This window comes from Tachypleus tridentatus, chromosome 1, assembly GCF_004210375.1.
Source record: "Tachypleus tridentatus isolate NWPU-2018 chromosome 1, ASM421037v1, whole genome shotgun sequence".
NCBI lineage: Eukaryota > Metazoa > Arthropoda > Merostomata > Xiphosura > Limulidae > Tachypleus > Tachypleus tridentatus.
Genome location: NC_134825.1, coordinates 22544686 through 22570521, shown reverse-complemented (window position 1 = coordinate 22570521; position 25836 = coordinate 22544686). Strand labels below are relative to the sequence as shown.

General features: G+C 32.9%; 2 protein-coding genes across 11 annotated transcripts in view; one reads left to right on the top strand and one right to left on the bottom strand.

Annotated features, from left to right (window-relative positions):
* The window catches only part of LOC143244435 (ecdysone-induced protein 78C-like), a 185898-nt gene extending 177537 nt beyond the window's left edge, over window positions 1-8361 (bottom strand). Inside the window, exons 1-2 of the mRNA XM_076489132.1 lie at window positions 8328-8361; window positions 5918-5968 (exon numbers count right to left, since the gene is read on the bottom strand). Coding sequence (XP_076345247.1) covers window positions 5918-5968; window positions 8328-8346 — 70 coding nt within the window. The 5' untranslated portion in view covers window positions 8347-8361. The remainder of the gene's footprint in view (window positions 1-5917; window positions 5969-8327) is intronic.
* Window positions 1-25836, top strand: part of LOC143244454 (uncharacterized) — a 57055-nt gene that overhangs the window by 22475 nt on the left and 8744 nt on the right. For 2 of the 10 annotated variants that reach the window (XR_013025096.1, XM_076489154.1), the window contains exons 2-3: window positions 3418-3514; window positions 14542-14594. Coding sequence is in view for 2 of the 10 variants with exons in the window: in XM_076489154.1 (XP_076345269.1) it covers window positions 3418-3514; window positions 14542-14594 (150 nt within the window). In the remaining 8 variants the exon portion in view is untranslated. Of the gene's footprint in view, window positions 1-2023; window positions 2087-3417; window positions 3538-7562; window positions 7701-9512; window positions 10015-10714; window positions 10913-14541; window positions 16145-21029; window positions 21575-25836 lie in introns of those variants that run through there. The other 8 variants (XR_013025097.1, XM_076489164.1, XR_013025091.1 and 5 more) reach the window with 6 other exon arrangements.

The following is a 25836-nucleotide window of genomic DNA, read 5'->3' as shown; positions in this document are numbered from 1 at the left end:
TAATGAGCAGATAAAACTTACACAGACTGGAATAAACACCCCTATGCTTATTGTGTGTCCATGAAAACTCATCACTTAATGGAAAAATTCACATTTCTTGGGATTCAGCTCCATTTTCTCTTTCATCAGCCAATCCAGAATTTCTCTTAATCCCTCAAAGGCTTTTCCATGTGCAGTTATGGCATTCATATAGATAAACACAAAATGTTCCAAGGAAACTTGGAAAGAATACACTTCTTTAGCTGATGTATTACCTAATCCAAATGCTTACACACAAGTTGTCACAATTCATTTCCTGCAATTAAAGCTGTCTTCTCTCGATTTGCCCTTATCAGTTTTCACTCTTGAGGTACAATGTTTAAAACCATTTAGAAAACCACATACAGCATTTAAAGTAGAGTCAATCCTCTATAGTTGGTAGGTTTCCTTCTTTGTTACTTCATTTTTTCTCTGTTCCACACAAAACACTGTGGATTCATCCTCTTTCTTGCTACTACAATATGTAATGCTGAAGTACATGGTCTTCTCACTCCTTATTCCTTTGTAGATTCTATTTCATTAAATAAAAAATTTAAGTTTTTGGCTTAAGTCATGAGGTCTGCAAGATAATTTTTTTTGTTATTCTGGTTGCAAAATAATGTAAACTAATGCAGTGTTCTGTTGAAAGACCTCCACAATAGTGCTTATATAGCCTTAGTGAGGTAGCAATCTGTCCTGATGTGAAGATTTCACATCAACCTTCCTATATTCTGCTTCAAGAAAGAATACTTTTGACATTCCTTGATGTGAAAGTGATACCTGTACAGCTTCACACCTTACAATGCTCATCCATACTTCACTTGAATTTTGGAATTCATTATGTACTTGGCCATAATTATTACATCCTTACTCTGCAGTACCACAAGAGTTTTTCCAACCAGCATTTACTCAAGAAGTTTGTTTCTACTATGGTCAAGTCACTAGACCTAAAATGGTTCCTAACAAGGGTACTTCACTTCTTGGTAGTACAATAACTGCTTTCCTTGTTATCACTGATTCTTTAACCTCTTGTTGAGCAAGTTTTAAAAGTACAAAGAGATTTCCTGACCATACACTGTAAAACTATTTAAAACTAGCCTAATCTCACATTTATTGTGTGAAGTCAGTTCCCAATATGCACTCCCATCTTTTTTCTTTACCCACGAAGACATGTTTTCATGTTTCATTATCAAACAAGATTGAACAAGTGTAGATGCAGAGCCAATATTAATTAATGTATTGCAATGCTTTCAATCAGTATAACCATTAGACTTGCAGACTGTTTTTTTCTAAGTAATAAACTTCTTATCTCAATAGAAGCAGATGTTATAGTCTCTATAGGTCAAGAAATTCTTACTTTCCCCAATGTTTGGTTAACTTGCCGTTTTTCCCTTCATCTGATTTGGATCTGAGACTCGTACTAGGGTATTGTCTCCTCTGTTTACTAAGAGCTGTTACTTCCTCATGGTCTTCACTGTAATGGCCATGTTTCTCAAATTTATGAGTTCCCCTTTTATTGATATCATATATTAAAGTTCTTCTAATACACAAACTTTAGACCCACATTGAACCAGCATCAATTAATACATTTATACCAGTATTAATTATTTCATTAAATATGTTCATATATGGTATTAAACCTCTCATTACTATACAAAATAAGAGTAAATATAAACAACACACCTACAATCCTCATACTTATCACTATTGTAGTCTCCAAAGCACATCATACATAACGGTCACTTTCTCAAGTCATTTTAAACTTGATATTAACCTGAGGTTGTCTTTCAATACCTAAGTCTGCTGTCTATACTGCATATTTACTTTAGGCCAGTTCTTCATCACCATGAAACATAACAGTGGTCAAAACACATAAGCCATTTGTTACAACTGCTATTGTGTGAACACCAAAATGAGTTTACAAAACATAAACTCTAAAGATCTATCTCATTTTCAGGTAAATTCTGTGTTTGAAAATTACAATAGTAGTCTGTTTGTTTTATAGCACATCCACACTGGACAATATGCTGTGTCCACTGTGAGGAATCCATCCACAGATTTTAGCATCGTAAGTCCGTAAATTTATTATCATGCCTCTTGGGAACACAATGGTTGTTATGAAATTAGCATTTATTTCTTACATTATAACTTTTTATTATATCTTCTTGCCAGTACTATAACATACCTATTCAAAATAGCCTAACTTTACCAGAAACTATAAGTTTTATCAGCTGCACACCTAATGCTCAACAATAATATTTTAAAATTGTTTTTTTAAGGCAAAAAATAAATTACTGGTTAGATATGCAGAGATGCCAACTATGTCAAATGACTGAGTGTAACGATTGTAGACAGAGCCCTTTCACAGTTTTAGTCCTTTTAAATTTGCCAGAAAAAAGACAATCTGGTGAACGAGGCCTCTTTTTTTACATCTTGTAAACGATCGCATTGGTGTTTCTATGCCGCTTAGAAAATGAGAAATACACATCTACGCGAACGCTAATTGGCTGACAAGCACTGATGATGTAACTATGGATTCCTCCACCTACCCAGTATGTAGAAGCACTGCACTCAAACTATTGGTAGATGTCGGAGATACAAATATTTTTTATTATTTCAAGCACAAACATGATTATTGCAAGTAACCGTTGGCCCAGCATGGCCAAGCGTGTTAAGGCGTGCAACTCGTAATCTGGGGATCACGGGTTCGCATCCCCGTCAGGCCAAACATGCCCACCCTTTCAGCCATGGGGGCATTATAATGTGACGGTCAATCCAACTATTTGTTGGTAAAAAAGTAGCCCAAGAGTTGGCAGTGGGTGGTGATGACTAGCTGCCTTCCCTCTAGTCTTACACTGCTAAATTAGGGACGGCTAGCACAGATATACCTCGAGTAGCTTTGTGTGAAATTCAAAAACAAACAAAAACAAGCAAGTAGCAATTTGGACTATGTCTTTTATTCATTATCAAAATTTATTTGTATCTCAATAGAAATTTTCTTTTCACCCCTTTCAAGCCCTGGGGGAACAATGTATCATTTTAGTGTATAGGCCTATATAATATATAATAATTTAGGAGTTGCAGCAAGTCGTAATATCTGTCTGTATGAGCATATAGTCGTAATGTATACATCAAAATCATAATGATTACACTCAAATCGTAATATTTGGCATCTCTGGATATGGTGTATTACAGAAGGTTTGCTCAAAATATAGATTAATAGTAATACTAAACTTCTTACTGATAGAATCAATGTTAGATGAAATAAACTGAATACCAAGTGTAAATAAAATGCGTTTTTTAATTATAATTGCTTAGAATCAAAACATAGTGTGTGCACTTTCTCTTCTCTTAAAACCGTATATCAGAATATCTAAATTCAACTTCTTTACCTTGCAGCAGCCTTTGCAATGATGGAAGATATGGAAACATTACAGAAGATCAAGAGAGTTGGTCGAACAGGAAATTACCAAATAAAAAACTGTATGAAAAAGAGGTTGGTAGGAAATAGAAAAATAAGTAAGGATTTTCTTTAGATACTTAAAGGATAATCAAAATGTTAGGATATAAGTGGGGCCTTTAAGGGTACTTGGAGGCCAGTATCTGATGATTATGAGATGGCATAGTAATTCAATTATTTTAAGGGTTTATTTTTTTTAGTTTTCTACTAATAAAGATTTGAGCAATATTACTAAACCTGAACAGTTGCTAGATAGAAACATTGTGATCATATTAATTCTGAAATTGTTTAAAACAAAATAGAAATTTTAGAGAATGATAAATTACTTGGTCCAGATAACATTTACCCCACAAGTTTTGAAAGAAGTTAGGAATTAGACATGTGAGCCACTTGCTTTAAGTCCTTCAAAGTTAAATAGGGAGCAGGTACCATAAGATTGGTAGTTGTCTAATGTTACTCCTATTTTAAAGGAAACTGATAACAATTGTCTCAGTAATTACAGACAATCTTACATCAGTGGTGGGAAACATTTTCTGAAAGTCTAATAAAAGATGATTTCCTGGACTGGATCTGATGGAGATGTTTTATAGCAATGATGTATCATCTTTTTTTTTTCATATTTGATAGTGATAATGGTAAAACTAGGAACCACAAATACAAGTGTTTGCATGGATAAAAAATCACCTTCAGCTAGAGTAACTATAGAAACCATCTAGACAAGGAACAAAAGTAATTTGAAACATGATCAACTTAGTGATTTTTGTTACCATGTGTTATAAGAAATTGGCATATACTAAGAACAAAGAAAGAATTTCATGATAAATATTACAATACTACAGGAAGATAGAAACGTGAATATTCCCATACCACAAATGATTCCTACACTTTTGCTGTCCTTATGAGCAAAAAAATATTTCAGTGTTATACTTTTCATATAGCTGATCATTTCATATTATTCTTATGCTGTTTATAGCCTATTGAAATTATATTTCTCAAAATTCTATTTTAACAGTTTTGGTCATTAGATAATTAAAGAGAAACAAAATAATTGTAACACATAAAGGTAAAAACTTTTGGGAAATATGCTATTTTCCAATATCACTTGAAAATCATCTCTAGACATTGTTTAAGGCAAACCTTGTTTGCTATGTGAAGACAAAGTGTACTAATTTATGACTAATATTCAGTGACAAAGCATTTAAAGCATGGATAAGAATATGATATTTAAAACAGGTCATTACATGAAAACACACTCAACAGATAATCCCTTACCATGGATGGCTCGCATCAATTTCAGGTCATAGGGCTATTCCAGGCAGATGACTAAGTTGGCCTGTTGGTTAAGTCACTCAAATCACAAACTACTGAGCAAGACTAAACTTTGTCACAGAACTCCTCACACTTTCAGACATGGAAGTATCATAATATGATGACCAATACCATTATTCATTGGTAAAAAAGAGTTGATAGTGAGTACTTTTGACTAGCTACCCTCTGACCTACCATTTAAAAATTATGGATGGTATTGGTACCAATACCATTATTCATTGGTAAAAAAAGAGTTGGTAGTGAGTACTTTTGACTAGCTTCCCTCTGATCTACCATTTAAAAATTATGGATGGCTTGTGCAGCTAACTCTCAGGAGCTTTGCATGAAATCCAACTACACTAAAACTGACCAAGTCTTTGGGTGCAGAAGTCAAGTGTCATTTTAGGGGAAATTGTATGAAAATTAATTACCTTCTTCACAAATTTTGTTTGGTCAATGTTTTTACCTTCATCCATAATTTAAGAACTTATGAGTAATATAATAATATATAATAATACATCAACCATACTATATCTGTCATGTCCAGTACCAATGATGTCTTTCACTCAATAACAAGACTCAGGAGGCTGGCTGGGATATAACATACATAACAGTGACCTCAGTGATGTCGAGGAACCCACTTGTTGAGAAATTTATATGCAAAAACGGCTCGTTTGGGTTGAGAAAATATTTTACATAGAAGAGCGAACAACGTTTCGACCTTCTTCGGTCATCGTCAGGTTCACGAAGAAGGTCGAAACGTTGTTGTCACCACGATATTACGACTTTGAAATTAGGAACGGCTAGCACATTCCGACACTCAGTTACACGACCCCTTTCAAACATGTGGTTAGCTTCCGGTCAGTTACCTCTTTCTTTCTTTGTGAACCTGACGATGACCAAAGGTCGAAACGTTGTTCGCTCTTCTATGTAAAATATTTTCTCAACCCAAACAAGCCGTTTTTGCATATAAATAACAGTGACCTAAGTACAATCCATACTATTAACTGCATAAACAATGACTGTTATAATTTGAATTAAGTAAAGAGCAATTATTATAAGTTTTATGTCATTTACAAATCTAATAGTAAAACCATTAATTTCCTGTACAAAATGTCAAACACAACTTACCCTTTCTTTCCAAGAGAAATATAAGATTCAGATTACATGACTTCTGTACACCTGAAACAAATATATTATTTGAATCAAATATGACTAAGAAAATAACATGATGACAAAACTCAAGAGATACCAAATAATGAACAAAGTAAACCTTTTATCCTCTTACATTTCACTGATTTCAACAACATATGTAAGGACACAAGTAATAAAAATTGAAATAAATAACAATTACGTAGGGATGGCACTACCAAAACGCACAGAAATGACTTTAAAAAAAAGCCATATAAAAATCACTACATAAGTAACCACTGAATCAATGTTACAAGTTCATGGGAATATGCCATTCTTCTTACAAAGATATATTGAATTGTTGTAAAAGGTTCAGAGTAGTGTTATTCAAATTATTTTCTCTTGAGAAAAGAAGTTAAGATGGATCTGATTGTAAAGGAAACATAGTGTTGATGCACCATCTTTTCATACTTAAGATTGAGAATAGTAGGACTAAGGGACACATATATATTTGGGCAGAGTAGCAATCATGCTCAACTAAGAAGTTTTATTTTTCTAACAGGGTGGTTGGCCTTCAGATGTTGTAAAGAAAATAAATCTGCATTTGTTTGGGAATTTTGTGCAAAGCTACAAGAGGGCTATCTGCACTAGCCATCTCTAATTTAGCAGTGTAAGACTAGAGGGAAGGCAGCTAGTTATCACCATCCACTGCCAACTCTTTTACCAATAGATAGTGGGATTGACCATCACATTATAATGCCCCCACAACTGAAAGGGCGAGCATGTTTGGTGTGACAGGAATTTGAACCCACGACCCTCAGATTACAAGTCGAACACCTTAATCCACCTGGCCAAAAAAATAAATAAATCTAAGTGAGTTTCAGAGAAAGCTTTATAAATATAGAAATGATAAGAGCTAAATTTAAGATTTATTTATTAATAGTTTTAGTTAAGAGGATGAAACAGTTGAATTTGAACAATAAGTCCTATATTGTCCCAAAATATTATGATTTTATAGCATTATTCAGTTTAAATGCTTTCATTCAATCCTGATTTCATACTGGTGAAAGGAATTGAACACTTAGTTATAAATAGAGTTTCTTGGAAAGATCAGGCTAATTACATACGTTGTTCAGTTTTATGTATCCATCTTTACAGTATTTCTGGACTGCAACATTCCCTCCATCATTCTTATTATTTGTTTTTTTGTTATATATTGTTTCCCTCTTTTTTTTTTCAAACAATAACAATTAGAGTCAGCTTGTAAGTGAACTTTTATTATTATAATACAATGGTAATACATCTTGTTAATACCATATGAATTTCTTCATTGTACTAGCAGAACGACTTCAAATTATTATACCACACAATAGGCTAAAATAAAATTATTAATTATTGATGGTCATAATAGTGTTGACTTCTTCAGATTTTAATGTTAAGGAACCTACAGTAAGAAAAGAACAAAAGAAAAGGGTTTATTTTGAATTTTGCACAAAACTACACTAGGGCTACCTGTCCTATGAAAAGGGAAAAGACAATTTAATTGGTCAGTTAAGGATGATTGTTGTTGTGATGGTGATAATTTAGAGTTGTATAACAATAATAATTACAATATATGATGATATGATGAAGTATAAATATTAATGAATACTAATTAATGGTAATTGCTATGGGGCAGCAGTTTTAAACTGGTTTGATGAGTTGTCTTGATGAACGTCATGTGTTGAAGTCGGTGAAACGCTGTACTTCTTCTGTTCTCTCCAAGTTAAAATGCAATATTTTGGTGAGTAAATTATCGAAACTTCTTCAAGCATTGGTGAGCTAGACCTTCTGACTTCAGAATCAAAATAATCAGCTGAAAATTTAGTTGCTATGCTATTCATTAATTCTCTACTTAAATGATATTTTTATTAAGTTAAAGATCTTAATAACCATTGTAAACCTAAGCTACATGTTTATCATAGTCTCTTACAGTGTTACAAGAGACTTAAGACTAACTTAAAACAATACCTAAAATGCAGCGGCCATTTTTTACCACCCTATTCCTACATATTAACCATTACTGCGCTAAGTGATAGCTAAAAGCTTATATATAATAATTTCTGAAAAACTTTTATCTAACTTATTCACTGGACGCAAAATAAAGTGGTTTGATACACTTCAAAAGAACTTCAGAAGAAAAGAAACTACCAAAAATTAAACGTTAAATATTTCACCATAACATTTGGGTAGAATATATATTACACAATTTGAACTTTTTAAGACTAGTGACTTATTCAAACAAAATTCTATAGCCATCTGGTATAGACTCTCACAGAATTATTTTAAGAGACAAAATATGATAAAATAAAGTAAAAAAATTAAGATAGAAAAATTTGTAAAGAGGATTTTTACACTTTACACCCCTTACGTTTGTTGTTACGTATCATTGCATATTTTGCACGAGTCTCCGCTTTATTTTGTTACGTATGTTAATGAATTGCGATTTCGGAAATTCGAATTTAGAAGTGACTTCAATCTCTCTTCATTTGTTTGTGTTTTTTTTTTTTTTTTTGCAATTCGCGCAAAGCTACACGATGATTATCTGCAGTAGCCGTCCCTAATTTAGCAGTGTAAGACTAGTTATTACCACCACCTGCCAACTTTTGGGCTCCTCTTTTGTCAGCGAAGAGTGGGATTGACAGTAACGTTATACTACCATATATAAAAGTGTTACAAACTTACAAACAATAATGTGTCTTTTATCTGGTCTGGAACTGAATGTTTTATTCACGATTCAATGAGAGCGAATTAAATCTAAGTTAATACAAAAGTACATTTCTGTTTATGGGAAACTAGTTACTTCTATTATTTGCTGATCTTACACAGTTTACGAGCTCATTTTTCCTCAAGAAATATTGGTTTGGTTTGTTTTGTATTTAGCGCAAAGCTACACAAGGGCTATTTGCACTAACCGTGCCTAATTTAGCAGTGCAATACTAGAGGAAAGGCAAATAGTCATCACCACCCACTGGCCACTCTTTGGATGCTCTTTTACCAACGAATAGTGGGACTGACCAACGTTATAACGCCACCAAGGTTGAAAGGGGGAGAATGTTTGGTGTGACAGCGATTACGAGTCCAGCACCCTATCCATCTGGCCATGTTAAGCCTCAATCCTAGTGAAAGCCGTGTTCTTGTTATGAGGATTAGTACTTTGATTTAAAACTGTGTTCTTTTGAAAAAAAAAAAAAAAGAGTTGTTGTACATACTATAGTTATAATTCACCGTTTTAACTTTTTTAAGATCAATTTTTTGTTCCTCATAAAACTGAATGAAATACCACATGGAAGTGAGCGGTAGAAAAATGTTGACATTAATATATGAGAAGTTATGTTAAATTCTTCTGGTTAAGGTTTTATCTCTTGGAAATCTGTATATTTGTTTCAAATTTGATAAAGCGCTCTATGAAACATTAGTTTCAAATAACCATTAATAAATATTTCAGCTTAAAGTAACTTTTTATTTATCTATATGGTGACATTGTGCAATTTACTTCTACAGATTTATTCTGGCTATGATTCGGTTGTTTTTTTCTTTTTAAGAGTTACTGGAGTATAAAATGAAAATGTTTTATCAAAATGTTTATTTAATAACTTTAAACTCTACAGTCTCAACAACTTTCATAGATTTTTTACTTATTTCACTAACATCAATAAGTTTCTAAACTCCACTTCATAGCATGCAAATTTACTTGCAAAGAAACATAGCTATCTGTGTTTAACTTACTGTAAGTATTTAGTTAGTTAGTTTTCACCATTAGATTCCATCTAGGAACATAGGGCCGCAATCGCTTGCGGATTCTTCAACAAGTATTTAAGTGAGTAGGTTGTCAGCCCACTGCACTGAGCCGTCCCTAATTTAGCAGTGTAAGGCTAGAGGAAGGCAGCTAGTCATCACCACCCACCGCCAACTCTTGGGCTACTCTTTTACCAACGAATAGTGGTATTGACCGTCAGCCCCCAAGGCTGGGAGGGCGAGCATGTTTGGCCCGATGCGGGCGCGAACCCTCAGATTACGAGTCGCACGCCTTACGCGCTTGGCCATGCCAGGCCACTGTAAGTATTTACACCCTATTAATTGTTAGCATTGTAAGCACTCATACTTAAAAACGGACATCCCAGGGGCTATAATAATAGAATAAAATATTTTACCTGCTCCCCTGTTCCATCAACTATTTAAAGCATTACAACCTTAATGTATGATGGTTAATGAAAGAAAAAAATCCTTCTTGCTTCAGTGGCTTAAGTATAATTACAACTAGTAAATACACCATTTTAGACTGTTCGTGCAAAGGTAATAACTGATTATGTTTGAAAAGGCATGTGATCCAGAAGTGGGAATAGTTTTACCTTTTATGAGAATGAGAGGTTTGATATCTACTTCCTTGTACTAAAGAAACCTAACTATGTATACGTTATTGAATAACATGTGAATCTGAGCGAACACCCAGAAAAGAAAAAAAAAAGTTTAAAATACGTATGTTAAATGTAACCATTTCTCCCCCATGTTTATACCATCAGAAGGCTATGGACTAAAATTGCTATATGTGAGAGATGTTTCCAACTATGGGAATAAAATATACTGTATGAAAAAAAAAAAAAAATGTGCACATTCTTAACACTAAATACCATATGTTCATACTTTCATTAAATATATTTTAGACCAAGAATGAAATATAAATAAGACACATAAAATACAAAGGGTTATCCTTCAAAAATTAAAATAAGTAACAGTTTTGTTTCTTTTTTGTTTTTGTTGTTAAGTACAAAGCTACACAATGCGCTATCTGTGCTATGTCCACTGTGAGTATTGACCCCTGACTTTTAGTATAGTAAGTACTCATACTTAACAATGAGCCTTCAGAGGGCTGTAATAATGGAACAAAATATTTTATTTGCTTCCCCACTCCCTCAACTATTTGAAGCATTACAACCTTAGTGGGTGATGTTTAATGTAAGATTAATTTAATTATACTAATAAATACTTCAGTGTATTTTGTTAAGCAAATAATTGATTAAAATATTCAAGTAGCATTTACCATAAAATTATTAGCTATATGTATATAAAGAGTTTACAGGCACAAGATCCAAAAACGTTTTCATTAAAAGCGCTAAAGATAGCCCTTGAGATAAAAATTTAAGAACTTGTTCACATGTATTTAGTTGGCAAAAAAGAGGGAACACAAACCTAGTTGTCATATCAATAAAATATTTTTGTTTGGGAAAGAAACTTCATAGTGAAAGCTATAATCCAAAAAAATAGGAAGGATATAGTTTAGTCTAAAACATAACTTATTTTATATGGCTGAAACAAACATCCCCAGCCAGATAATTAGGGTGCTCAACTTGTAATCTGAGGGTCACAGGTTCGAATTTCTGTCACACATCAAACATACTCATCATTTCGATTGTGGGGGCATTATAATAATATGGTCAATTCCATCATTTGTTGGTAAAAGTAGCCCAAGAGTTTGCAGTGGATGATGATGACTTGCTGCCTTCCCTATAGTTTTACACTGTTACATCAGGGGCAGCTAACTCAGATAACCTTCATGGAGCTTTGTGCTAAATTCAAAAAACAAACAAACAAACAATCCAAATTCCTTTATCTCCTGCCACACAAACCAGCCCAGTGTCTTTAATACTGAGGCTAGTATGGTCAAGAGGGAAGTAATTCTGGAGAGTGGAAATCTAGGGTTATTTTCATAGACCTCAATGAATGAAGCTCAGCAGAACCAAAATGAAAATAAACATCTACAAAAATATGACTTCATGCAATCTATATGATGGTACCATACATGTAGGGCTTTATATTGTAGCTTCTTATGTTTACTCTTCTTTGCAGAAATGGTATTTTAAATTTGAAATCACTATAGAAATCATTCTGTAATGCATTGTGCATGTGTTTAAACTTCAACACGACATCTTTGGGCTTTACTGTGTTGTTAGTTTTACAAAATATTGAAACTGATGATTTCTTATATATGATTCCAATATGCCTTTTTTAACAATAATGATGAAATTGTGCTAATTGTTTTATGTTTCTATCAATACTGTAACTAACAAGTGAATCCCTTCAGTTAGTATGTCTAACTGAGTGGAATATCTTTATATAATTTCTTCCCTCTAGTGATCTAAAACAAAGATTTAACTTAATTGCTATACACTTAAACTATCACATTCACAACCATTTCTAGAACATTTCAAACATGTTTCTATGTTACATAATATTTCTTTACAAGTTAACTTCTTCACCTGGTAGCTCTCATGGTCCCAGGTTAGGTTACCAGTAATCTTGACCTCAAAAACAATGCCAAGTATCTTCTTTTTGTCTAATTGAAACAAATCTTTCTGGAATAATTTAATTTTTTGTGGCCCACATCAAGATGACAGACTGGCTCATTTTGTGAGTGTTAAAAAATAAAATAATATTTTTAAGTTTTTAAATGTGAACAATTTATTAATCATAAAATGCCATAAGTTTCTTGGCATGATAAATCTAACTTAAGCAAAACATAAAATGCTGTATGTGGAAATCCTTTTACACAACTGTAAATAATTATCTAAAATACCTAGGTGAGATACTGAAATGTTTGAGCTTTGATGACATAATTTTGATTAGTTTGTTGTTTTTCTTATAAAGAATTCATGTCAGAACAGAAAGGAACTAGTCATTATTAACTGGTCTTTTGTAATTTTATGCTGGTTCAGCTGTTATAAAGAAAATTTGAATACAAAATATTTTCTGTATAAAATTCCATGAAAGAAATGTGTATTCTATCTATTTTTACATTTATACATTAGTTTTACACTTATAACTTCTCAAAGTCTGTTTATAAAAGTACTTCATGAGGTAAAACACATTATTTTTTCACAGTACATTGACTTTACTTTTCCTGGTTAAACAATGGCTTTTAAGTTTTTATTTAGGTTTACATTATGATTATTTAAACACTTGTTTTTACATAAAAAATACTAAAAGTGATGTTGACATTTGTAAATATGTGTAATATAAATGTACAATAGTTCTGTACTACTGTAAGAAGGTTTGGTTTTTTACATTTTTCAACTGTTTTAGATAAAACATTTTAATGAATACTATCTCCCTCAGAAATTCAGTAAAGTATAGAATGTTAATCTTATAAATGTAATGTATGTATATATATTATAAAAATATGTAAAATTTCAAAACTTATAAAATGTAATAGTTCCATTTTGTGAAGAATGTTTACCTTTATCATATAATAGTTTCTATATTATTTAATGCAATGTTCAAGTCATGTTACTTATAATACATGCAATGACTTATGCATCTGTTAAGACAGTACACTGTCAATTTGATGTTAAATGTATTGCTTTATATTTTTGACTATGTAACAGTAAAATAAACAGATCAGAAACTATATTTTGAATCTCTAACTGAAGTAGATATCAGGGGTTAAAGTTTAACCCACTATTGTCAATTGTAAGCTGATGTAACACTTGTGATTTACTTTGGAGATAACCCTAATACTTTCTCCTAAAAAACTTTGAACTGTATACTGCAAGATAACTTTACTAATTTTAGTATACTATTTCAAGCTTTCACACTAAAATAAAAATGTATTACCAAGACTCGATTGAATCATATGTTTATTTTGCTAGAACATTTTAACAGAGTTAGGTAAACTGCACAAATAATTCAATGGGTAACTTTTGTTAACTTTAGTTATCTGGGTCTCAACTTTTCTAGCTAATATTAATCATGTCACATTTGGTCTAATTATAGTTAAATGAGAACTTGCATTATTGTATGAGGGCTTTCTTGACCACTGTTCAATAAACTGTTTGTATTATCTGCTAATTTGTTAAGTTAGCCTAAAATTTTTTAAGCTCAATTTTACAACGATTTTTTACATTTTAAAATTTTAATTTTACAAATTAAATTGGAAATAAATAATATTGGCTTGATAAAATGCTTACTTTCTTGTGGTTGTAAAATTAAGTGTCTTAAATTTACAGGTTTGAAAAATGATTGTTAGATATGTCTCTCAATATCTGAAGGGGAATAGCATGTATATGACTAAAACTTTAATGGAATAGACAAATACAACACTGCATTTATATTCATTGTATGATACCAGGATGTAAATAATTGAAATTATGTTTAGAAGATGCACATACTTTTCTGTTTAGCCAATATTTTTCTGTTTATATTGAGACTTCTCAAACAGCAAACAACAATATAGTTTAAAAATTAAGTTAAAACACCTTTTTACAATATTATTTGTATCCTTTAGAATATTAAACCTGTCCTTTCACAGTTCTAATCAAATAACTAGTGATATTACATAATATATATACAAGTAATAGTTATAATTTCGTAAAATTGCTTTAATTACACTTTTAGAGTGTTGTCTATTTAAAATTATCAGTAGATAGTGACAGGTAATTAAATGCAAAATATAAACAAAAATATAACATACCCTAGTTGTTTGAAGTAATTTACACAGGTATATTTTAGTTACTTCATTCCTATCTTTTTAGAACAAAGCCACATATATGTATACATAGATACATACAAGTTTCTTTCTTCCTTTTTAGAGCAAAGCCACAATGGACTATCCACAGAAAATCAAACCTGGGATTCCAGTATTGTAAGTCTGTAACCTTATCGCTTTCCCACCAGGGGAAATATATGTGAGATCAATCTACCAATGTGTTGCACAAATTGATTAAGTTTTATAGCAAATGCTGTTATTTTGAACAAAGAACAGTAATTGGTAAATATTTTTATGGTGTTCATGTAAGTACATTTAGAGCTATGCCTCTTCAAAACAGATTAGCTTCAACTTCAAATATTTTTTTCATATGGCTCATTTAATTTTTTGATAATAACAATGTTTTGAACAATATAGGACCTTTTTAGACTTGTGTTCAGTATTTTTGAAGATACAACATAAAATCTTATTTACCCTAACACTAGCTACAGCACACTGCTTCAATGGTTTTAAAGAATGGTCTGCTATTATACCAAGATCTCTTCCTTTCATGACACTGTTAAGGTTATTCCCATCTATATTATACTTATAATTCAAGTTATGATAACCTACATGCAATAACTTATTCATTATAATTAAAACTCATTTTTTATTTGTCCAACTCAATAAATGATCTAAATTCTTCTGTAAATCAGCAACATCATCCTCACAGCCAGCAATACCAAAGTCCTAAATATCATCTGTAAATTTATGTAATTTATTGACCATTCCTTCATCTGTTTCATTGATGTAAATCAAACAGAGTAAAAGTCCAAGACTGAGCCCTGAGGTCACTTATTTGTGACATTAATCCAGTTTGACTGACTCCATTTGTAACAACCTTCTGCTTTCTTTCATCCAGTCACTATTCTATCAAATTTGCTAACTTATCCCTGACACCTATGGAGATAACTGTTTTACAAGCCCTTTATGTGGCACCTCATCAGATGCTTTCTGGAAATCCAGAGACACCAAATTTATACCCTTACCTTAATTTACATCAGTAATAACTCTTTTAAAGAATGTAAGTGATATGTAAGACTACATTGTCCCTTAGAAAAACCATGTTGATACTCAATAAAGTTTTAAACTTTGTTAAATGACTGTTTAACAGACTATAAATTTCCACCCACATATGATGTAAGAATAATGGTGTTATAATTACTGGGACAATTTTTATCACCATTCTTGAAACAGGGAGTTACATTAACTAACTTCCAATCTTCTAGTACCTGCCCACTAGTCAGAAACTGAAAAAAAAAAAAGTAGTAAGTGTTTCACATATCCAATCATTAACCTCCTTGAAAACCACTCAGGAAATATTATCTAACCCTGGAGCCTTATTTTTTAAGCTTCTCAAATTTTTCTTACCCAGCTCAGAGTTAATGTAGTTATCTTGTTTCCATTTTTCAACTGTTTGTGATGTAGAATACTGTTTACTTCTTGTTAGTGAAAACAGAAAGAAATCAAAATTTAATAACACAGCCAGTACATAGACAGTGTCTCACCCAAATCTTTTTTTATAGTGTACCTTTTTATTTATTTTTATTACTTTTTTAAGACATTTGAAAGTTTGTTTCAAACATGTTGCGAAAAATTTGGCACTCTTGCAAAAATTGGTGTATCTTCAGAAAGAAATGGTTCAATAAAACAATTGTCAAACACATTTTTCAGTCAAATACAAAAGACTAAAAATTTTCAAAAAATGATTAGAAGGTACAAAAGATATACACATATGAACAAAAAAAATTTTAACTGAACACACAAAAAAATCTATGATAATTCAATTCACGTAAATAAAAACTTAGAGCAATTGCCTACAATTGAAAAATTGTTCAGAAAAACTTCTTGAATATTTATAAAAATTAGAGGAATTCTAGTGGTTATCTTTCTTTCATCACCATATTCAAGTCTTATAACTCTTCACAAAGTATACATCTTATGTTTTATTAAATGCCAAATTTTGAAAAAAATCTGTACTTAGGAATAGGGAAACAATATCCAAAGTTAGCTCGTTTTCAAGTGAGAGTCAGTGATCATGGAGACAAGACATTGTCCTGCATCCAACCCAGCCATCTTATACTTATCAGATACTAGCCTTATTTTATCATCCCTAAAGGGCCCTACCCCTACATTTTGTTCACCATTAATTATTTAAAGAAATAGGCAGTGTTAATTTTTACACTTTCAGCCAACCTTTTCTCATACAACCTTTTTATTGTCCTAATTTCCTGTTTCACTAACTTCCTTAATCTTATAAATCTCCTGTCATACCAGTCAATTTAAACTTCTTAAATTTATGATGCTTTTCTATAATTTTATCTCTTAACACTTTGTGAGCCAGTCTGATTTTTTCCTTACAAATACCATTTTCTTTCTTTCATGAATAAGTTTATTTTTAAAATTTAAAAAGATTATTTAAAAAAATTTCTACATCTGATCAGAGCTTTTAACTCACCCAACTGCCCACTTCACAACAGATAGTTCTTGTCTCACCGCATCAAAATTTGCTTTTTGAAATTTGTAACCAAAGTATCATTATTCCTTATCTCCATCTGCAGCAAAAATTCAAACAATTGAGCAGTGATTACTTGCACCCAGATGTTTTCCCCTCAACCATTTCTGTATTTTCAGTTAACAATAAATCTTAAATAGCAGGTGTCTTTGATTAATTGGTGAAAAAACCATCATGAACAGTTTCCAAAAAAATTTCTACTTCATGATTTGACTATCAATAGTTTCCCAGTCAATATGTATGAAATTAAAATCACCTATAATTATGACATCTTTAACAACTGAAATCACAATCTCATTGTAAAGTTTCTCACTAATTTATTCAGTATATTTAATGGTTTGTAAAAAGTCCCTTCCAAAAGCCTTTTCCTTATATTTCCAAATAGAAACCCAAATGGATTCAATGTCTTGTTATTATATCCTCAATTTCAACAAGATGTAATTCACATTTCATACATAAAGCCACTCCTCCACCCCACTTTAATACTCTATCCCTATTAAATAGCCTGAACTATGTATTTCAAAAATACTTCTATCATTAAAATCATATATATTTAACCATGTTTCAGTTACTTCCATTATTTCAAAATCCTCCAATTCCTACCAGTGCTCTACAGTTACCTATTATATCTCTAGCATTACAGTTGTAACAATTACACCTGTCCTGTTAACTACTTCTACACACTTTTCATATACTAAACTTTTTTTTTTGCCTGATATTCTCTTTACATTTATTTTTTTCCTGGCTGTCTAGTCCTAGTTTAAAACTTCACTTACAGCCAACTTAATATCCTTAACAAACAAGCCAGCTCCTTCCCTATTTAAATGCAAATCATCCATTCCAAAAACCTCCCTTCTTCCATTGAACTGATCCCACAAGTCCAAAGGGCCAATATGTTTATCCTTACATACTAACCTAAACCTAGCATTTCGCCCTAGTAATCTACTAATAACTTCATCTCAATTATTAATGCTGGGTAGTGTCCCTGACAAAATTAAGTTTTGGCTTTTTTTTCTTAAAATGCCCTTATCATCTCTTTGTACTTGTTAATTAACTCTTCAGGCTCACCTTTCCCTATATCATTACCCCCTACATTTATCACAGATACTGCATCTGTGCTAGTTCCCTTTATTATATCTCTTCTCTGTCACTTAAATCCTCCACCTGTGTCCCTGAGAAGCATAATCTGATTCTTTTCTCCTCTTTTACCCTGCAGTCTATTCTATCCACATGCCTCATCATTGAATTATATATAATCTCCTTATAATGAACATCCTTCGCTAACCCTTTTCTTTCCCTCCAATAGTTCTTCACCTGCAGAAGCCAAGGGCTGAAATTTGTCGCTCAGTAGAATTTGATCATTATAATTAAATTCACAACTTTTTACTTTAATGGAACTTTTCTTACCTTACTGAAAATTATTGTTAGCTGATGTATTCTTTGAATGTAAATCCTGCTACCATTTCCCACACTCCACAACTCTCTTTATTTATGTATAGTCTCTAATTTAATTAGAATAACCTCCAATCTACAACATCTATATAAAAATTATCTTCATTATTAGCTTTTTTATAAAAAGTGCATGTCTGTCCTGAGTTCTAAATAAAACCCACCCTTGTACCCATTACACTTAACAACCTGTGTTCGTTTAACTCCTACACTTGTCTTATCCATTGTATTTATACCAACACTTACAGAGTGAAAATAAATGCTCAATACCAAGGGTGCATCGCTAACGGTGTTACTATTAAGCCTAGGCCCAGCATGGCCAGGTGGGTTGAGGCGTTCGACTCGTAATCTGAGGGTCGCGGGTTCGAATCCCCGTTACACCAAACATGCTCGCCCTTTCAGCCGTGGGGGCGTTATAATGTTCGGGCAATCCCACTATTCGTTGGTAAAAGAGTAGCCCAAGAGTTAGAGGTGGGTGGTGATGACTAGCCGCTTTCCTTCTAGTTTTACACTGCTAAATTAGGGACAGATAACCCTCGTGCAGCTTTGCGTGAAATTCAAAAAACAAACAAACAATGTATATTAGTATATATTTGAGACAGCATGGTTCAACGACTTTGTGTTTTGAATTCTTTGTCAGATAGTTGGAAGTTAAACTAGGTTTGCTTGCGACATGTTGTTGTATCCTTGAACAAGACACTTTAACCCAATTGTTTTACTCTACCCATCTGAATGATGAGTACAAGCTATCAAATGGGACGTTAACCTGTGACGGACTAATATCCAGTCCAGAGAATGTGAGGGATTTGACCTAAATTCTGCATAAAGGCTGTTTATGAATTGGATAAAAAGCATAACTGGAAAACATGTTTGGCTAGAAGGATTATTTTATTGAACAACTAACTTAGCAGTTATAGTTTATGTAAATAGTGCTATTTAAACGTTACATTGAAAACATTCATAAAACATTAACACACACACACCAAAGCTTTACATAGAAACTTCTATTAACTCAACAGAAAGCTTGAGTCTTATAACGTTAAAATCCTGTTTTAATCTTTTGGAAGGTAGTGCAGATAGTCCATTGTTCAGCTTTGCGTTGCACAGTAAAATATCCCCCCTTCCAGTGGCACAGCGGTATGTCTGCGGACTTGCAACACTATAAACCGAGCTTCGATACCCTTGGTTGGCAAAGCACAGATAGTCCACTGTGTAGCTTTGCGATTAATTTCAAAACAAACACAGTAAAATAAATAAATCATTAATATTTTATACTGAAGTTGAGAAAGAGTGCAAATACGTTGGATATCTTATAACAGTTGTTTACTTCAAAATTACCAAAAACTTCTAGGAATAACTGTGTTTTCCTGAAACTAATAATCCAAATAATATACGTAAAACGAAAACCAGAAACATCCTCTTCTGTTTTTTCATGATTTGATGATTATTCATTCGAATAATTCATATGATCATAATAGCACCTTATTGAAATAAACACAACGTAACCAAAGAAACAAACATAAACGCAAAATTAAAGAAGACTTACTTGTACAACAACTCAAACCCAAAATAAACCAGCAAAAGGGACATATTCATACCTATATTAATAAATATACCCAACATCTAAGCACGCACTCTACATTCCTACACTCACTTACACAACCGCCTTCAAACATGTGGTCAGCTATCGGTCAGTAACCTTTCTTTGTGAACCTGACGATGACTGAAGAAGATACAAACGTTGTTCGCTCCTCTAGACAGTGCTTTCTCTATCCATACCAGCCGTTTTTACATGTATAATCTCATTTAGAATGTATTCTGATTTCAACAATTAATATTCAAGATGAATAAACTTATCTCCAATTTCTATAGAAAAATAATTCTGTTTTTTTTTTAATGGTCGTTATATTAATATAAACAGCTCAAGAGTTCATAATTTGATATCGTGAAGCCAAAATATATTTTTTTCTTTTAATATAAATTACAATTCGGGGCTTATTTATTATTTGTATTGTGTACACTTTTCCCATCTGTGGTGTAATTATAACTACGGAAACTGTTTTAAAATAGAAAACCGGAAAGGGAATAACATTCTCAATATTTTTATAAATAAGGCAAGAATGCGACGTGTCACTGAGCGTTTTTAAGTTCAATGGGAAAGAATTTGTGATCAAAGCATGTATTACAGGATGTGTAAAGCCAAATAACCAACGGAAAGAGGTCATTTGTTGGGTCACGGGTCATTCACTTGAGCTGGACCCACTTTGGAAAAGAAATGGAGTATACTTGGATGTACTATATACAATTATTAAGTCTTCTGTAATTTTCTTTTCTCTAATCTTTACGGTTATGATTGTTTGTATCATCATAAAATTTCCACAACTATTAGAATATTCAAACACTGTTATTAACGTGTACGTGTTTCACTAATATGGTGAACTCTACACTGAGTTCATTACTGTTTATAAATGGAGAGTTCATTACTTTTTATAAATTACTTTACTAGCAGTTTTGTTACTTTACTTTTCTTAACGAGTGGCTGCTGTATATAATCTTGTTAAAAATACAAATTTCGTGTTAGCATTTATTTCACATTTTAACACAATATGCTCCAAGTTCGTTTTATCTTATTAGGAAATCCTAGATTAATAAAAGACAAAGTGCAACATATAATGTTACTGAAATCTATATCAGCTTCATTGTTCTATTCGGATCTGTGAAGAATGCATTTACCACTGTTACAAGTGGGGTAGTTATCAATGAAGCACTCAAAAGAACGTTGTTCTTTGTTCTAATTAATCTTGAATGCAACTACATACGGTTTTAGAACAGTATATGTTCTTTTTAATGCCTACTATTTATTTAGTATTTTGTTGTTGTTTTAATTCCGTACAAAGGTACTCGAGGGCTATCTTTGCTAGCTGTCCCTAATTTAGCAGTGTGAGACTAGAGGAAAGGCAGCTAGTCAACACCACCCACCGCCAACTCTTGGGCTACTCTTTTACCAACGAATAGAGGGTTTGACCGTCACATTATAACGCCCCCACGGCTGAAAGGGCTAGTCTGTTTGGCGCGACCGGGATGCGAACCCGCAACTTTCATAATGTGAGTCGAGAACCTAACCACCTGACCGGTTAGTACATTAACCTGAGGACCATGGCATAAGTAGGTTGGTGTGTGTATTGTCGAAGACTTATGGAACTAGTGAATTTTAATACTTAAAAAGTAGGACTTTTAGAAAGAGGAAGGATTATTCTTTTCAATTTCGTTGGTGAATTTAAGTTGAAAATTATAGATCACAGAATTTGGATTAGGACTCAATGTATGAGAAATACGAAATAGCTGTTATCAATAAATTTTTAGTTCAACCAGCTGGAACAAAGACGGCCACTTATCACGAAGGTACATTAAGAGAACTGATAATAATATAATTTATAAACTATAATACATTCTACGTGACGTTATCTATATCTTTTAGGTGAATAAACCTTGAACGCGGCTTAAAATATATAGTTAGACCATCTCTTGTGTCTGGAACAAGCTGATAGCTGTGTAAATCTTATGATAATATAAACTTACACTATCATATACCATAAAAATAACACTGCAGCTTAAAAAATGAATAAGATACTTAAACCTAACGCCAATAAACATCCTGGTCACCCGTATATGTTTTGAAACATATTAAAAAATGGTGGAAATTCATATTTCAGTTCTGATTATAATAATATAATCGAAGTTTAGCATAACACTATGTAACACAAATCTTGTTCCTGGATAGTATGTGTTATTCTTAATTGCTTATGTTGTAAAAGTACAGAAAATGGCCATTATTCCATTTAAACTTTGCTTTTGTGACCAGGATAATGAAATTTAGAAATTAACCTATTTTCTGTGTAAAAACGGGCAAATTTGCACATTTTCATTTACATGAGGTCTGAATTAAACAACATATGAATCAAGATTTACATGTATTTGTACTAAAGTTATGTAAAAATGAACAAAAATGTTTAGAAGTCAGTAGTTTTTCGAGATTTACGACTGTAATGTAAATCACTTTCACGTATCAGCCCCGAAATATAATCTCCCATCGTGTTTTCGTTATACGCTTCTTGGTAGCGGCATTCAAAGTCTATTAAATCTTGGTGGATGTGCTCGCCTTGCTCCTCTAAGTACGTTCCCATGTTCTCCTTGAATTTATCAAGATGAGCATCAAGGATATGGACTTTCAGGGAACATCCTACAGCCCATTTTTCCGTAGTTCCTCACCAGAGCCTTAACCAGTTCCGCATAATTTCCGGCCTTGTGATTGCTCAAGAAGCCCCGAACCACTGCGACAAAGCTGCTACAAGCTTTTTTCCCTTCCCACTGAGCTTCTGGGAAATTCTGTGCACTCCAGGTTCTTCTTTATTTGTGGTCCAACGAAGACACCAGCTTAGAGAAGAAGTCTCGAAGGTACTTAAAGGCTGCAGACTCCTTATCAAGAGTTGTGATAAATTGTTTCATAAAACCCAATTTTATGTGCACTTGTGAGAACAATATCTTCTAGAGGTCCAATAGAATCTCAAACTTGACATTGTACCTCCCCACAGAGAACTCGGTCCGTTGTGGCCAGTGCTTCCTGTTATAGTGCGCTGCAATGTCCCTGCTGTCCCAAAGGCAAAGATAACAGGGAAATTTTGTTAAGCCTCCTTGGAGACCCATTAGGAATGCCACCATTTTGAAGTGTCCGATAATCTCCCAACCATACTCATCATACTTCAAGGCTTCTAGCAAGGTCTTGACGCTGTTGTATTCCTCTTTGAGGTGCATCGAATTTTAAAAAATATAAAATGTGTATAATATAAAAGCTTACTATTCAAGAAAGCAAAAATTGTCCGTCTTACCTTCTAGAATGTTTTGTAGTGCTCGCGGGTAAAATGAGGTACCCAGGGTTTGTCTTGATCCCCGACAGGGATGTCGAAATATGCCTTGCAGGCCTCACATATTTTTAGCAGAATCTGTCACAGAGTACTTTTTCGCCCTTGTCTTGATAAATTGGCCACATACTTAGCAGAATGCGTCTGGAGAATGCTTGCAGCTTCTTGATGCCATCTCTGATAAAATCAGATAGGTCTATGTGTTCACTTAAGCAGCTAAAACTAAACTTAAGTGATGAGTGGTGAGCCCCTGTATATATATATTACTATGGAAAGTTCTAGAAAATTCTCGTAAGTTCTACAACATTCTAGAAAGTTCTTGTAAATTCTTGTAAGTTCAAGAAAATTCTCTATCAGCTACCCAGCACTGAATCTACCTGGAATGTTCTGGGAAAATGGGTAAATGTGAAAATTTCATTGCCCATGTCACAAAAGCAAAGTTTGAAGAGAAAAATAGGTCTTTTCCATTTACGTTAGGCATAAGCTATTGATAAATAACACTTTCTGCCCAGGAACAAGAAAAAGTAAACATTTTGTTACATAGTGTAATTTATTAAGTTTTTAGTGTCCGTGATTTAAAATTTTGATATAAATTTAGAAAGACAATTAACATATGACTCTAGAAATTTCAATAACAACAAAGACAAATATGGTTACTAATTTGTCATTTTCTAGAAGAAAGTAGAATAATAATTGCTATTGTAGAATTGAATTTACTAATTATATTATAAATTGTTGAATTTTATATACATCTTTATACACTGTCTGGATTTAAAAATTAATAATCATGCCAGGCTGTTAAGGCGCTCGACTCGTAATCTGAGGGGCGTAGATTCGAATCCCTGTCACACCAAACGTGTTAGCCATTATTCGTTGGTAAAAGAACAGCCCAAGAGTTAGTGCTGGTGGTGATGACTAGGGACTTTCCCTCTAATCTTACACTGCAATAGCCGTCGTGCAGCTTTGCGCGAAATTCAAAAACAAACAAACAAACTCGGACAGGTATCCAAGAGTATAATCTGGGTTAGAAACGCAGTAGAAACTTTGCACGCGTTCGTGTAAAACCGGTCAGAAACATGTGTATTACTGCAGAGTTTATCAAATCTTTAAAGCACTAGATATCATGGTACAAAGTATAGTTTTTGGAAGTCAGGTGACGGAAAGTGCAAAGACAACAAAGGTATTGGAACACTGCACTTTGTATTTTCAAAAGAGAGGACTGCAGTTAAGGTTGGCACAAAAGATTAAAAATGTTCATACACAGATTTCTCTTGTATATCAGCACCTAATGAAATCAGTTAATTCATGAAAAATCCTTCCTTAAGCGTATGTATCTACATGAGCAATTTTTAACTTATTTAAATCATGTATTTGTATTTTCGCATGACCCAGATGTAACATATTAGTATCAAGTGCACGTTAATATACCACATTATCGAATCCTTCAAGCAATATTTATGAACATTCATGAGCATTGTTTCAGATTTTGCGTTATTTAAGATGATACTTGATTCGTTGTTTAATGTTTTTCGTGTACCATCCATCGCCAACTCGTGGGCTACTCTATTCGAGTAATTGGATTTGACTGTCACTCTTATAACGCATCTACTGCCCCCAAATGCAGGACGCAATCTTTTTTCTTTTTTTTTCAGTAACAGAACGCAAACTTTGGATCCGTTGTTCGAAAGGCTAACTACTCGGTCACGTTCGACTTCACATGATTCAACCTTATACTTTTATTACTTATGTATAGAACTGTGATTATTCAAATTTTATGGTGGTTGTGCAGTAACCGGTTATTGCCACCTATTGTGCAATATTTCTAACTCCTAGTGTCTGAGACTCTTCTGTTAATATCAAGAAACAACGAAAACATATTTTTTAATTTCATTTTGCAACACAGGAGGGCCCGGCATGGCCAAGCGTGTTGAGGCGTTCGACTCGTAATCCGAGGGTCGCAGGTTCGAATCCCCGTCACACCAAACATGCTTGCCCTTTCAGCCATGGGAAGTTATAATGTGACGGTCAGTCCCACTATTCGTTGGTAAAAGAGTAGCCCAAGAGATAGCGGTGGGTGGTGATGACTAGTTGTCTTCCCTCTAGTCTTATTGTGCTAAATTAGGGACGGCTAGCGCAGATAGCCCTCGAGTAGCTTTTAGCGAAATTCAAAAATAAACAAGCAATACAGGAAAAATTAGATGATGTAATAAAATGTGTTCTTATAAAATTGTATAATTTATGATTTAGAATACTATATCAGTTTTAATTTTATTAAAAATATCTTAAATAAATTAAGATAGATATGTTAATAAATTGAAAACTGACTATTTAGAAATAAAAAATACCACTTGTTTTACCATAACTTTTGAAACTTCATGACAGCTCTAACATTGATGTAATTATTTATAAAATGCTTCAACACCAATATCCTGGAATTTATATATTAATAAAAAATAAAATGACTAAGTTTGTTTGT